Source organism: Muntiacus reevesi, chromosome 15, assembly GCF_963930625.1.
Source record: "Muntiacus reevesi chromosome 15, mMunRee1.1, whole genome shotgun sequence".
Taxonomy (NCBI): Eukaryota; Metazoa; Chordata; class Mammalia; order Artiodactyla; family Cervidae; genus Muntiacus; species Muntiacus reevesi.
In genome coordinates, this window is record NC_089263.1 from 19,641,207 (window position 1) to 19,656,125 (window position 14,919).

General features: G+C 52.4%; 1 protein-coding gene across 1 annotated transcript in view; it reads right to left on the reverse strand.

The window, feature by feature from the left end:
• The window catches only part of ANPEP (alanyl aminopeptidase, membrane), a 29,451-nt gene extending 14,821 nt beyond the window's left edge, over positions 1 to 14,630 (reverse strand). Inside the window, exons 1-4 of the mRNA XM_065906705.1 lie at positions 14,476 to 14,630; positions 1,346 to 2,316; positions 655 to 797; positions 393 to 532 (exon numbers count right to left, since the gene is read on the reverse strand). Of these exons, the coding sequence (XP_065762777.1) occupies positions 393 to 532; positions 655 to 797; positions 1,346 to 1,950 (888 nt within the window). The 5' untranslated portion in view covers positions 1,951 to 2,316; positions 14,476 to 14,630. The remainder of the gene's footprint in view (positions 1 to 392; positions 533 to 654; positions 798 to 1,345; positions 2,317 to 14,475) is intronic.
• Between the last annotated feature and the right edge of the window lie 289 nt (positions 14,631 to 14,919).

The following is a 14,919-nucleotide window of genomic DNA, read 5'->3' on the forward strand; positions in this document are numbered from 1 at the left end:
GTCATATCTGACTCTCTGCAACCCCATGGACTGTAGCCTGCCAGGCTCTTCTGTCCATGGGGATTCTCCAGGCAAGAATCCTGGAGCAGGTTGCCCTTTCCTTCTCCAGGGGATTTTCCCCACCCAGGGATCGAACCTGTGCCTCCTGCGGCTCCTGTACTGCAGGCGGATTCTTTACCACTGAGCCACTGGGGAAGCCCCCGTTAATGAGGAGGGTCCTACTTTTCAGATGCAGAGACTGAGGCTCAGAGAACTAAAGACACTTGCCCAAGATGACTCACAGCTGGGGTTCACACGCTGCCTAGGGGCTGGGACCAGGATGAAGATAAACAGGAATGTCTCCCAGGCCAGGACCAACCCTGGGGAAGGCGAGGTGAGCTTGGGCCTCATACCTGGACACCATTGGGCTCCACTGACTCCACACTCGTGAACTCGCTCACAATGTAGGCCAGGAGGTACGTGGACATTACAGGCGTGGTTTGGAATTCAGTGACGGTCCAGTCGGGCTGTCCCTCAAGCGGGACACTGGGACCTGGGCAGGGAGCAAGCAGGCCTATGGAGGTGCGCCCCCTCCCCTGCCCCTACGCCCCAGCCCTGAGGGGAGGGTCTGCTTTCCCAGGTCCAGGCCGTGAGGCCCCAGCCAGACCTGCTCACCTTTGGGTGGCATGTTGGACAGGGCTGTGAGTTCCTTGGGGTGGATGATGGTGATATTAAATGTGGCCTTCATGGCGGGCTCATCAAAGCAGGGGAAAGACTTCCGGGCATCTGTGGACTGCATCTGTGTGGTGGCCAGCACCCTGCCCAGAGCAGGGGGTTAGAGGGTGCGCCCACAGAGTGTCTGTGCCCATGGGGTGTGCAGGGTGGGGGCTGCAGGGTGTGGCTGGGTGTGCAGCGGGGCGGGCTCACAGATGCTGCCTAGCCTCATCCCTGTCCCCTTACCCCTCACCCCCGCCTTCCTCTCTCCCAGGCCGCCTCGAGGCCGACGGGCCAGCTGATGTGGGCGATCAGAGCTCCTTCCGGACTCAGGGTCAAAGTCCTGGCTGCCCCCATCCTGTATTAGCCGGAAGACACTGGCACATTTCTCTCCTCAGAGCCAGTTCTCTTATCTATCCAAGGTGGCTTTCAATGTTCATCCCTGACTCCCGATTGAGTGGGGTGGTGGGGGGTGGAGGGAGACTTGGGGAAATGGCTGAATGTCTTGGGAACTTTGGATGGGGCGATGCACCAGCCAAGGGCTTTGGAACGTTCAAAGGCCCGGAATCCAAGCCCTTTCTTGGCCCCCAGGATCTTGCTCTGTCCCGGCGTTTAGGATCACCCCCACCCGGCAGACCCACCTCAGACTTACTTTTTGACATTGTCGTCCATGTACTCGCTGCGGTAGAAGCCCGCCAGGTCATCAGCCAGCTCCCCCTGAAAGGTGGTCTCCATCTCATACATCTTGCCCGCCTCCAGCGAGCTCTTGAGGTGCACCACCAGGTACTCGGTGATCAACACCAGCTCGGTCCTGTCGATTTCGGGGGCCTGGGCATCCCCCACACCCCTCAGGACCACCAAGTGCCCATTCTGGGAGGTGTAGTTGAGCTTCTTGCTGTGGATGATAATGACGTCCGTGGACTCCTTGCAGATGAAGCGGACAGCGCTTGAGCCAGTGAAGATATACAGGCCGTTCTCGTTGGGAGTGAGGTAGGGCCTCAGCGTCACCCTGTAGGAGTCGGGCAAGAGGGTTGTGGGGAGGCGGTATCGGTTCCACGGCTTGCTCTGGTCCACAGTGGTGGCCGAGGTGGTTGTCGGGCCTGTGGGACTCGTGGGGGCCGCGGTGCCACACTCGGCATTCTTGTTCTTCTCCTGGGCGTACACCACAGACAGAGCGATGATGGTGGCCACGGCCGCCACACCCAGGAGAATGGCCAGGATGCCCAGGGCCTTGGAAATGAAGAATCCTTTGGCCATGGTAAGGACGGGGAGGGAGCTCAGGGAGGCTCAGGAACGGGCAGGGAACAGTGCAGCCTCAGGACAGGCTTATATCCCCGAAGGGGAGGGGCCCCAGAGCCTGCAAAGACTGGGCAAAAATTAACCAGGGCTCAGACAGGCGAAGGTCACTGGGCTGAGTGGAAACACGCTCTATCCAGGTTTCCAAGAGCAGATCCAGAAACAGGGTGTGTGGTGTGCGGCTCGGGGGGTTGGGGGTGCCTGAAGGGAGCAATCGGTGTCCGGTATCCAGTTACAGGCCTCCTGGGAGCCCCACCAAGGGCTGAAGGGCAGGCAGGCGGCCAGCGGGGAGAGGGAGCAGCCAGGTGGCTTGGATGTGCCTGCGAGCTGAGACATGGGCAGAGAAACAAGAGGATGGAGGTTAAATCCAGGAGGTTAGGAGGACTTCCCGGGGGCAGCAGGTGGGAGGTGGAGGGAAAGGGAGTCGGCTTCCGGCTCGGATCAAGAGCAAGTTGGTCAGCCCTGTGGTTGGATGGGGCCCGGGGTGCCCCAGAGCCATGGCCCCAGCCTCCCTTGCATTCTTCCAGAGCGAGTTCTTCCAGGTCCCCTCCCTTTCCCTTCTTGCCAAAAACTTTCCCCTCAATTATCAGCACACTGAGTAGAATGAAATGAAGTTGTTTTGCCTTTTTTTTCCCTAAAGAGAGGAGGCTGGTGGAGGCTTAACCTCTTCCCAGCCATGACCTTGAACAGGTAATTTTACCTTTCTGAGATCCCTTTCTTCAAACACACATGTTAGAATTTATTTCTCAGGTTTGTTGAACAGATTTAATGAGAAAACATGTTAAACACCATCTACTATAGTAGAGGGCTTCCCAGGTGGCTCAGTGGTAAAGAATCCTCCTGCCAATGCAGGAGATGCAAGAGATGTGAGTTCAAACCCTGGGTCAGGAAGACCCCTCGGAGGAAATGGCAACCCACTGCAGTATTCCTGCCTGGGAAATCCCATGGACAGAGGAGCCTGGTGGGCTACAGTCTGAGGAGTCACAAAGAGTCGGACATAACTGAGTGACTGAGCACACATATTATAGTAGGACCTGAAAGTCCTTTGTTCTTTTTTCCTAGAAGTCAACCATTCTATCCTTGGGGAAAATGAAGATATTACTTATCATACTCAATATAGTATGTTCTTACAGGAATATGATGTTCCTTGTCACCCCTCCCATCCACCAGCCCAGTTTCTCAGACTTCAACACTGCCTGATTCTCATTCCAACATTCAACTCACCCTGCCCCCCAGTCTCACCGTGCCCTGGGTCAAAGCCATTCTCATTGTTCATATGGGCACTGCTAGACCCTCATGGACTCCTTGCTAACATTTGGGTCCCTCAAACCCTGAATATTCACGGGAAGGACTGATGCTGAAGCTGAAGCTCCAATACTTTGGCCACCTGATGCAAAGAGCCAACTTGTTGGAAAAGACCCTGATGCCGGGAAAGACTAAAAGCAGAAGAAGGGAATGACAGAGCATGAGATGGATGGATGGCATCATGACTCAATGGACATGAGTGTGAGCCAGCTCTGGGAGACAGTGAAGGACAGGGAAGCCTCGTGTGCTGCAGTTCATGGGGTTGCAAAGAGTCGGACACGACTTGTTGACTGAACAAAAACAACAACAAAACCAGTTTGCTACATAAATTGAATCATTTTGCACCACTGCTTAAAAGTGTCCTTTTGCTCTCTGAATTCAGACCAAATCTTCTAAGGATACCCACAAGTCAAGTGCTGTCAGCTGGCTCACTGCCTGACCTCATTCTCACCACGGTCCCCTCTGCTGTGGAAACTCGAGCCAATCTGGCCTTCGTCCAGTCCATCCACCACAGGGCCTTTGCACGTGCAATCCTCTCTGCTTGGAGCATCTTCCCCGCACTCTTGCCCTGGTGACTCCCTATTTATTCTTCAAGTCTTTCTCAGAGAAGATACCCTGGCCTCCCTGACCAGGTCAAGCTCCTGAGAACCGCAAACCTCTCTTCAAAGCCCTATAAGTTGGCATAGTTTTCCATTTGATTTGTGTGGTGATGACCTGAGTCCTTCCCCTTCCCCCACCACCAGCAGACCCCTGCGAGAGCAGTCCATGGCTGCTTCTGCTCACTGATGGTGTCAGGCACATAGTAGTCACTCAATACACATTTGGGTTTTTTTTAATGTATAGTTTTAAATTTTTATTTATTTACTTTTGGCTGCACTGGGTCTTCATTGCTGCAGGCAGGCTTTTCTCTAGCTGCAGGGAGCAGGGGCTGCTCTCCAGTTGGCTTTTCTTTTTTTTTTTTTTTATAAGTTCATTTGTATCTTTTCTTTTTTAATTTATTTTTGGCCCCGCTGGGTCTCCGTTGCTGTGTGTGGGCTTTCTCTGGTTGCAACGCTTCAGGATCTAGAGTGTGGGTTCAGTAAGTGTAGCACATGGGCTTAGTTGCTCTGAGGCATGGGGGGTCCTCCTGGACTGGGGATCGAACCCATGTCCCCTTCATTGGCAGATGACTTCTCAACCACTGCGCCACCAGGGAAGTCCCCTCCAGTTGGCTTTTCTTATCATGGAGCATGGGCTCTAGAGTGTGGGCTAAGTAGTCATGGCACATGGGCTTAGATGCTCCATGGCATATGGGATCTTCCCAGACCAGGTATCAAACCCATGTACCCTGCATTGGCAGGTGGATCCTTCACCACTGGACCACCAGGGAAGTCCTCAATACATATTTGTTATGTGAATGCCTCGAGAACCCCATGAACAGTATGAAAAGGCAAAAAGAGAACACTGAAAGGTGAACCACCCCCCTCAGGTTGGTAGGTGCCCAGTATGCTACTGGAGATCAGTGGAGGAATAACTCCAGAAAGAATGAAGGGATGGAGCCAAAGCAAAAACAATACCCAGTTGTGGATGTGACTGGTGACAGAAGAAAAGTCTGACGCTGCAAAGGGCAACATCGCATAGGAATCTGGAATGTTAGGGCCATGAATCAAGGCAAATTGGAAGTGGTCAAACAGGAGATGGCAAGAGTGAATGTCGACATTTTAGGAATCAGCAAACTAAAATGGACTGAAATGGGCAAATTTAACTCAGATGACCATCTACTACTGCTGCTAAGTCACTTCAGTTGTGTCTGACTCTGTGTGACCCCATCCCTGGGATTCTCCAGGCAAGAACACTGGATTGGGTTGCCATTTCCTTCTCCAATGCATAAAAGTGAAAAGTGAAAGTGAAGTTGCTCAGTCATGTCTGACTCTTCGCGACCCCATGGACTGCAACCTACCAGGCTCCTCCATCCATGGGATTTTCCAGGCAAGAGTACTGGATCTACTACTAGATGACCATTTAACTCAGATGATATCTACTACTGTGGGCAAGAATCCCTTACAAGAAATAGAGTAGCCATCATAGTCAACAAAAGAGTCCAAATTGCAGTACTTGGATGCAATCTCAAAAACGACAGAATGATCTCTGTTCATTTCCAAGGCAAACCATTCAATATCATGGTAATCCAAGCCTATGTTCTGACCAGGAATGCTAAAGAAGCTGGAGTTGAATGGTTCTAGGAAAGCCTACAAGACCTTCTAGAATTAACACCCAAAAAAGATGTCCTTTTCATTATAGGGGACTGGAATGCAAAAGTAGGAAGTCAGGAAATACCTGGCGTAACAGGCAAATTTGGCCTTAGAGTACGGAATGAAGCAGGGCAAAGGCTAACAGAGTTTTGCCAAGAGAATGCACTTGGCATTTGGTTTGGTCATAGCAAACACCCTCTTCCAACAACACAAGAGAAGACTTTGCACATGGACATCACCAGATGGTCAATACCAAAATCAGATTGATTACATTATTTGCATCCAAAGATAGAGAAGCTCTACTCAGTCAGGAAAAACAAGACTGGGAGCTGACTGTGGCTCAGATCATGAACTCCTTATTGCCAAATTCAGACTTAAATTGAAGAAAGTAGGGAAAACCACTAGACTATTCAGGTATACCTAAATCAAATCCCTTATGCTTATACAGTAGAAGTGAGAAATAGATTCAAGGGATTAGATCTGATGGACACAGTGCCTGATGAACTATGGACAGAGGTTCGTGACATTGTACAGGAGACAGGGATTAAGACCATCCCCATGGAAAAGAAATGCAAAAAAGCAAAATGGCTGTCTGAAAAGGACACATAGTTGTGAAATGAAGAGAAGTGAAAAGCAAAGGAGAAAAGGAAAGATAAACCCATTTGAATGCAGAGTTCCAAAGAATAGCAAGGAGAGATAAGAAAGCCTTCCTCAGTGATCAGTGCAAAGAAATAGAGAAAAACAATAAAATGGAAAAGACTAGAGATTTCTTCAAGAAAATTAGAGATACCAAGGGAACATTTCATGCAAAGATGGGCTCAATAAAGGACAGAAATGGTCCTAATAATAATGGACCTAACAGAAGCAGAAGATATTAAGAAGAGGTGGCAAGAATACACAGAAGAACTGTACAAAAAAGATCGTCACGACCTAGATAATCACAATGGTGTGATCACTCACCTAGAGCCAGACATCCTGGAATGTGAAGTCAAGTGGGCCTTAGAAAGCATCACTACAAACAAAGCTAGTGGAGGTGATGGAATTCCAGTTGAGCTATTTCAAATCCTAAAAGATGATGCTGTGAAAGTGCTGCACTCAATATGCCGGCAACTTGGAAAAACTCAGCAGTGGTCACAGGACTGGAAAAGGTCAGTTTTCATTCCAATCCCAAAGAAAGGCAATCCCAAAGAATGCTCAAACTACCGCACAATTGCACTCATCTCACATGCTAGTAAAGTAATGCTCAAAATTCTCCAAGTCAGACTTCAACAGTACATGAACCATGAACTTCCAGATGTTCAAGCTGGATTTAGAAAAGGCAAAGGAACCAGAGATCAAATTGCCAACATCCGCTGGATCATAAAAAAACCAAGAGAGTTCCAGAAAAACATCTATTTCTGCTTTATTGACTATGCCAAAGCCTTTGACTGTGTGGATCACCACAAACTATGGAAAATTCTGAAAGAGATGGGAAAACCAGACCACCTGACCTGCCTCTTGAGAAACTTATATGCAGGTCAGGAAGCAACAGTTAGAACTGAACATGAAACAGACTGGTTCCAAATCAGGAAAGGATTACGTCAAGGATGCATATTGTCACCCTGCTTATTTAACTTTTATGCAGAGTACATCATGAGAAACGCTGGGAGGGATGAAGCACAAGCTGGAATCAAGATTGCCAGGAGAAGTATCAATAACCTCAGATATGTAGATGACACCACCCTTATGGCAGAAATCGAAGAAGAACTCAAGAACCTCTTAATCAAAGTGAAAGAGGAGAGTGAAAAAGTTGGCTTAAAGCTCAACAGTCAGAAAACTAAGATAATGGCATCTGGTCCCATCACTTCATGGCATAGATGGGGAAACCGTGGAAACTGTGACAGATTATTTTTGGAGGCTCCAAAATCACTGCAAATTGTGATTGCAGCCATGAACTTAAAAGACGCTTACTCCTTAGAAGAAAAGTTATGACCAACCTAGACAGTATATTAAAAAGCAGAGACATTACTTTGCCAACAAAGGTCCGTCTAGTCAAGGCTATGGTTTTTCCAGTAGTCATGTATGGATGTGAGTTGGACTATAAAGAAAGCTGAGCGCCAAAGAATCGATGCTTTCAAATTGCAGTCCTGGAGAAGATTCTTGAGAGTCCCTTGGACTGCAAGGAGATTCAACCAGTCCATCCTAAAGGAGATCAGGCCTGAGTGTTCATTGGAAGGACTGATGCTGAAGCTGAAACTCCATTGCTTTAGCCACGTGATATTAAGAACTGACTCATTGGAAAAGACCCTGATGCTGGGAAAGGCTGAAGGAGGGAGAAGGGGACTGCAAAGGATGAGATGGTTGGATGGCATCACCGACTCAATGGACATGAGTTTGAGTAAACTCTGGGAGCTGGTGATGGACAAGGAGGCCTGGTGTGCTGCGATCCATGGGGTTGCAAAGAGTCGGACATGACTGAGCGACTGAACTGAACTGAAGTGAATGCACATAGTCAGGGACTGCTGCATGGATGAATGAGTGAGTCTACTCAGGAGTCACTCCTTATTGGAGTCTCTGTACCCCATCTCCACCCCTGTCTCCAGTCCCACTTTGCCCTGGGAGAATGGTCTGCTCCTTCTCTGAGCCCTCCTCCAACCATGGCAGACAGGCAGGACTCTTGCTCGGGCCAGATGCATCTCAGGGCTTGAGTCTGCCTCCTTCATCAGCTCCTTGAGGACCTCGTTCCTCTGCCACTCCCTGCCCTGGCTTGGGCTGGCCATCCCCTGAGGTTGCCTGGAGGCTTGGTAAACAAATGCGTGAGTGGATTGAATATATTCATAGGTTAATTCATCCAGGCAACCCTGGGAGACTGAATGACTGCCACCTGTCATCTGGCCAGGGTCTGAGTACAGGATAGAGTCTTCAGTGGAATCCCGGGTGCCCATGTTTGGACTCGAGGGTGCTCTGAGCAGTCAGCACTTCCCTCCTTCTCTCTGGAGACCTGCCCCCGGGGCCCTGGTCTGGGCAGTGTGGACTTTCCATTGCAGTGACCCACAGCCACCCTTATTAGGCCTGGGCTGATGACCAAGGGGCAAGAGTGGGAAGCCAAGTCCCCGGGGGAGGGCTCCAGCTTGGGCACCGTGACCGAGGGAACAGAGGCCCCTGAGGATGATCGAGAGAGAGAGAAGTATGTGCTCCCCGTCTCACTCCATCAGGGCTAGAATCTGCCAAGGAAAGCCATCTTTCTTGTGCCCTTGAAGGCTGGCACTCAGGGGCCATGTATCCCCCCCACAAGAAGTTTCACCCTGTAGGGCCTGCAGCCTGCTCCCACCTTTGCAGCAGGGAGACACACAAGACTGCTTGGCCTGTTCCCGACTGCAAACAAAGAAAGAGGCCCTGCCTGGCCCACCATGGCCTTTTCCTGTTTGCTTTGGACACAGCCCATGGACCCAGCTGGCTGGAATCCTTACTCTTTTGGAAAGGGCCTCTGGTCTTCAAAGTTGGCGCAGCAGGCAGCCCATTGCCCTGGAATGAGAGGTCCCTTTTCTGGGCATTGTGCCAGCCCAGTCTGGGGGCACAGAGAGGGGCAAGCTCACAGCCCCCACTTTCTTTGATAATAAAAAGAGATCTCTCTCCCAGCCCCCGCCACAGCCCGCACATGGCCATGGCCACACCCCACTGAGTAGCAATAAACTTGCTCTCCTTTCCTGTCACCCAACCTGCCCACACAACCTGGCAGAGAGATCTTCCTCTCCTGCTTGCACCTGGTGTCCCTCTCCTCACTGCTCGGAGGACGAAAGCTCACCTCTGGCTCAAGCCTGAAAACCTTCTGTGGACTTGACCTTCTGGCCTCTCCGCTTTCCGGTGCCCAATGTGACTGCAGTTGTTGGTATTTCTCCCAAACTCCTGGACTTTTTCATACCTCTGTGCCGGCTTTCACTGCTGGGAATGCCTTTCCTCTCTTTCCTGTCAAACTCCTATTCATCCTTCAAAACCCAGGTCAAATGTCACTGCCTTCTCAAGCAGAGGCAGCTCCTCTCCCCCGGTGTTTCCCTGGCCTCTGGCTCACACTTCTATCACAGAACTTAAGAAAAGGCCATCTATATTGTTCAAAAGCTTCTCACTAGACCTAGGCACCTCAAGGGTGCCATGACTTTGTAAACTGTGCCATGCCTAGCACAGGGGAGAAGCCCAGTGTTAGCTGAATGAATGACAAGGTCCACACTCCTTGCCACGGCCTATAGGTCCAGTATGATCTAGCCTCCAGTGAGTCTCTGGTCTCATCTCAAGCCTTTGCCCCCTGCTGTTCTGCCTCACTGGCCTCTTTAGGTTTCTTGAGCCCACTGCCTCTTCCGTCCTTCACCCTTCACTCCTACTACAAGCTGCTCTTTGGGTCTGGAAAGCTTGTGTCTTTCCCTCACCTGCCACCCACTCATCCAGGAAGCTCACTTCAGTGATGCTACCCCAGGGGAGCCCCCCAGCACCCCCAAGACTCAGTGCCATGAGGGTAGAGTCCTCCACCCCAGGCAAGCAGGTACACGGCAGGCAGGTAACACATGCTCATGGAACAGATGCAGCAATAAGGCAATTTGGGACTTCCCTGCAGGTCTAGCGGCTAAGGCTCCATGCTCCCAATGTAGGGGGTCTGGGTTGTGTTCCCGGTCGGGGAACTAGAGCCCGTATGCTGCAGCTAAGAGCTCGAAGGCCGTAACTGAAAATCTCACAAAGATTGAACATCCCGTGTGCCGCAGGCGGGACTCGGCAGAGCCAAGTAAATACCAACATAAATAAATAAAAATAAAGTTGATGTACTAGTCAGCTCAGGCCATCGTAACAAAGTACCACAGATGGGGTTGCTTTGAAAAAGGAAAATTACTTATAAAATAAAAATTAAAAAATAAATAAAAGGGCTTTCCCGGTGGTTCAGTGGTAAAGAATCCACTTGCCAAATGCAGGAGATCCCTGCAATGGTTTGATCCCTGATCTGGGAAGACTCCCACATGCCACAGAGCAACTAAGCCCCTATGCCAAAACTACTGACCTGTGCTCTAGGGCCCAGGCGCTGCAGCTCCTGAAACCCTTGTGTCCTAGAGCCGGTTCTCCACAAGAGAAGCCACCGCAATGAGACGCTCACAAACTACAACTAGAGAGTAGCCCCCACTCGCTGCAACTAGAGAAAAGTCCACACAGCAATGAAGACCCAGCACAGCCAAAGATAAATAGAATTATTAAAAATGAATAAATAAATAAAAATTATTCATCTAGGTAGCCACCAAAACCATCTTGTTCAGCTGCGCTCACTTTGGGAATCACTGCTCCATCCCCTACAATTCTGGGGAGGCTTCCTGTGCAGAGGGTCTTTGGAATGGAAGCTTTCTGCCAATAAGCAGATGTGCACATTCCTTTTACTATTTATCTCTGGATGGGGAAGAAGCTGAGTCCCCAGCCCCTGTCTCAACCAAAGCTGCCTTTCTACCTGTGGGTTTATATATTTCTAACCTGATTATGCTTTGGTCCAGAGAACAAAAGTTTTAAATTAAAAAAAAAAAAGGCTAACAATGCTTATGTCAGAGAATATTTGAGGCATAGGCACTCATATAGAAGACAAAGCTTTATCTCAGATATGGGAGTGCAAGTTACTTTCTATTCAAACATGAAAACACCAGGAGCCTGGGAGTGACTGTGGTGGGGAAACCCAGGACCAGAAGTCAGGCAAACAACTCCTTCCCAGACCACTGGGTCCGGGGGTAAGCTGCTGCTCCGGCTCACTCAGCACCTCCCCCGCCGTCCCCTTTAGCTGCAGGGCTGGGCAGGCTGGGAGCAAAGGAAAAACCTGAAGGCCAGCTGTCTGCTTTGAAGGAGCAGACAGTGAAGAGCAGGAATGAGGCTGGGGCCCCAGTGCAGGCACTTTCTGGCCCGTGAGGCTCCTGGCTTTCTCCCAGGCTTCTGAGGTCTCCACCCACAGCTGCAGGAGCCTGGGCCCAGGCCAGCCCCCCAGGGTGCTTCCTCTGGGAGCCTTGGACCTGTCCATCCTGTGAGAACCACAGAAGGCCCCCATAGGAAGTCAGCTCCTGTTTTGACCTTTGGAAGCCAATGCAGGGCACTCAGGAGCAAAGGACAGACGGGGACCGCGTGGAGTGGGTGGAAGTACACCAGCCTTGGAAGGGCCTTTCTGGGCTGCGGATCCTGCCCGGAAAACTCCCTTCTGTGTGACCGAACTCAGACAATCACCACCAGGATAATCACTGCCACTGGCTCTTGAGGAAACCACAGCACAAAGTTAAGTGACTTGCCCAAGGTCACACAGCCAGTTGTGGCAGATTCTATTGCTGGATTATACATGCCTCCCGAAAGCATCCTCTCATACAGCCCCTACATTTCCCACTGTGCAGTGCCCCGGAGGGTTAACAGACCTCAGGAGGAGACATACATCTTTCAGGAGACCTCAGGAGGTGACAACACAGGACAGCAATTTAAAGAAGGCCAGGCAGGAAGAAAATCTGATCATCTTTTAGGGGGACTGTGTGTCCCTTCTGAATTTTATAGGCACGCTAAGGGACATGGGGCGGGAGTGGCTGCTGCAAGGACAGACTGGGAATCTGGGGAAGTCAGCTCGGGGGCTCTACAAAGGGCCAGGACTGGGAGCTGCGGGGGCTCTAGGAAATGGAACTTCTTATCAGAAGGGGAGGGTGGTGCTCCCAGACTCAGGCCGCTGTGGGGGACCCTGGTCTGCCTTCAGGGTGCAGCCGAGAAACACTGCAGCGTGTCTGATGACAGACACCCAGGCCTGGGCCCAGGCTGCAGGTGATGGCTGGTGGCCTGTGTGAAGGAAGGCACTCAGGGGGCTCCATGTGAGCAGCTGGCCTGCTCACCGTCCTTCCCAGATTCTGGAAGAGTCCCCAGTGTGGGGTCCTGGTCTTCCACCAAAGGCAGAGGCCCAGGAACTAGGCCCAACTCCAATACTGGGGAGACTGCTGCCTTCCCACATGGGGACCCCAACCTTTCTTAGAATGCTTAGTAATAAAACTCCCGAAGCAAAGGGGCTGGGGAAAACTTGGCCTAAGGGTGGTGGAAGTGGGGAGGAGCTGATGTCCCACTACCTAGCAGACTCTGGGGGGAAATCACAGGGTGGGGGCTGGGCTGCCTCACACAGCTGAGCCTGTTTCTGCATCTGTGAAGTGGCAGCAGCTCTCTGGGCTAAGCTTCCTTCCACTCACAGTCTAGCTTTAGACTCTAGGGCTCTTTAGGGAGGTGGGCTAGGGGAGGATGCCAGCCTACTGCCAGAGCTGGGCAAGTCACCCTGCTTTCCCCACCTCCCCTGCCCCCATTGTGTGGGGAGGGGGTCTTTGGCAGATCCTAGGTTCATTCCCACTTCCTCTTGGCTGTGCTCCCATTGTTCCCCTCCCCCACCTCACATGCCTACAGCCAACTCTTCAATCACAGTCACCTGGAGGGCCCATCTGCTCCAAGACTCCTTTTTCAGACACACACTGTGTATGTTTGTATGTGTGTTCGTGTGTGTGCTGCATCACTCAGTAGTGTCCGAGTCTTTGCGACTCCATATTCTGTAGCCCGCCAGGCTCCTTTGTCCATGGAATCCTCCAGGCAAGAATACTGGACTGGGTTACCATTACCTACTCCAGGGGATCTTCCTGACCCAGGGATCAAACTCTTGTCTCTTGCTGTCTCCTGCATTGGCAGGCAGATTCTTTACCACTAGCTCCACCTGGGAAGGCCCACACTCCTCTTCTACAGATGAATAAAGCGGGGCCCAGAGATGTCCAGGTCATTGAGAGACTCAGGGACTAAGCCAGCTTCAGACCTCAGGTCTGAGAACTGCACTCTGACCAGCCAGCCACACTGCCTGACTGTCCCACCAATGCCAGTAACTAGCACCTTGCCCTGGGCTGGAATGAAGGGAAGAGGAGGAGGATTCAAGTCACAAAACCCAAGGCATGACCCATCTGGGCACCCCCACCCACCGCAATGCTGGGGGGTGGAGAGGTGCAGGGTTAGGACCCCACTGGCTCTACTTGGAAGCCCCTCCCCAGAACAAATGCCAATAGCAGTAGGAACACTGATCATCTAGACTGCGGATGCGGGGGAGGGCTGGAGCAAGCACTCTGTCCCCTTATCAGGAAAACCCTCATCCTAGCCATGGTGTTGTAAGGAGCAGGGGAGTGGCTTAGCTGGTAAAGAATCTGCCTGCAATTGCAGAAGACCTGGATTCGATCCCTGGGTTGGGAAGACCCCCGTGGAGAAGGGAAAGGCTACCTGTTCCAGTTTATTCTGGCCTGGAGAATTCTACAGACTGTATAGTCCATGAGGTCGCAAAGAGTAGGACACGATTGAGCAACTTTCACTAAAAATAGGAATTCCCTTTAAAATAGTAGTCGGGTGGAGAGCTCTGGATGAAGGCAAGACGTCCAAGGTTAGCTAAGGGGATCTCCTAATCGAGTCTGGACCCCGGCCCCCCTCCCCCTCTGGGGGCTGTGTATAGAAAGACCCCCAAGCCTTGGCCAGGACCCCGCGCATCTTTGGCTCCGCCCCACCCATTGCGAGTCTGAGAGGCTGAGCCTCACGGTCACCACGCTCGCCACCACGCTTTGTCCCCACCCCACCCGGCCCGGGACCCCAGCAGGGCTGAGTCCACTGCACCAGTGGTGTCTCTCCGTCGGTCCACCCCCAGAAGCGCCACCGCGCTTGCCACCCTTGGGGCCACCTCTCCGGGGGGCGACCCCCCGACCGGTTTACAGGCCCGCTGCGGGACCATCCTGGCGGCGCGATCTTAGAGGGGTCTCTCTCCTTCGCTCGCCTTGGGCCTCAGTGTGCCTGTCTGGGAAGGGGGCGTCGGCAGGGACGTCGGAGTCCTGCGCGCGCTTGCAGAGAGGTCCTGCCTCAAGCCGGCTGCGCCCCGCGGCCCCTCCGCGCGCCCGGTCCCCTCTGCACCGCGCTCGACTGCTTGACTTGCCTGTGGCCGCCAGGCGCCCGACCCTGGCCGGCTCCGAGCCTGCTCCCCCGATGGACGAGCCGGACCAGCCACGGACACTGCCCACCAGGGCCTGACTCCTCCTTTCCCCTTCTTTTTAAAGGGAAGTAACCTGACCCGACCACTACTCCCGGGTTAACCCCTGCCGGGCCGCAGCTCCGCCGGGACTCCTCCCCTGCCTGCCCGCAGCCTCCCCGGAGACCCCCTAGGGCAGCTGCTCCAGCGACAGCCGGCCCGCCGGCCCTGGAACTGCTCTTTGGTTCCCCAGGTCTCCAGCTTCCACAACCACTGCCCTCCCCCGGCCCCCCAAACAGTCCCTCCGTGGCCGCAGCCCCAGGGCCCCGCCCCCGCCCACATCTGGACAGCATCTGCCCCTGGGTGAAGGGTACAGAGGCCCACACTTCGAATTGGGGCGAGGAAAGGGGG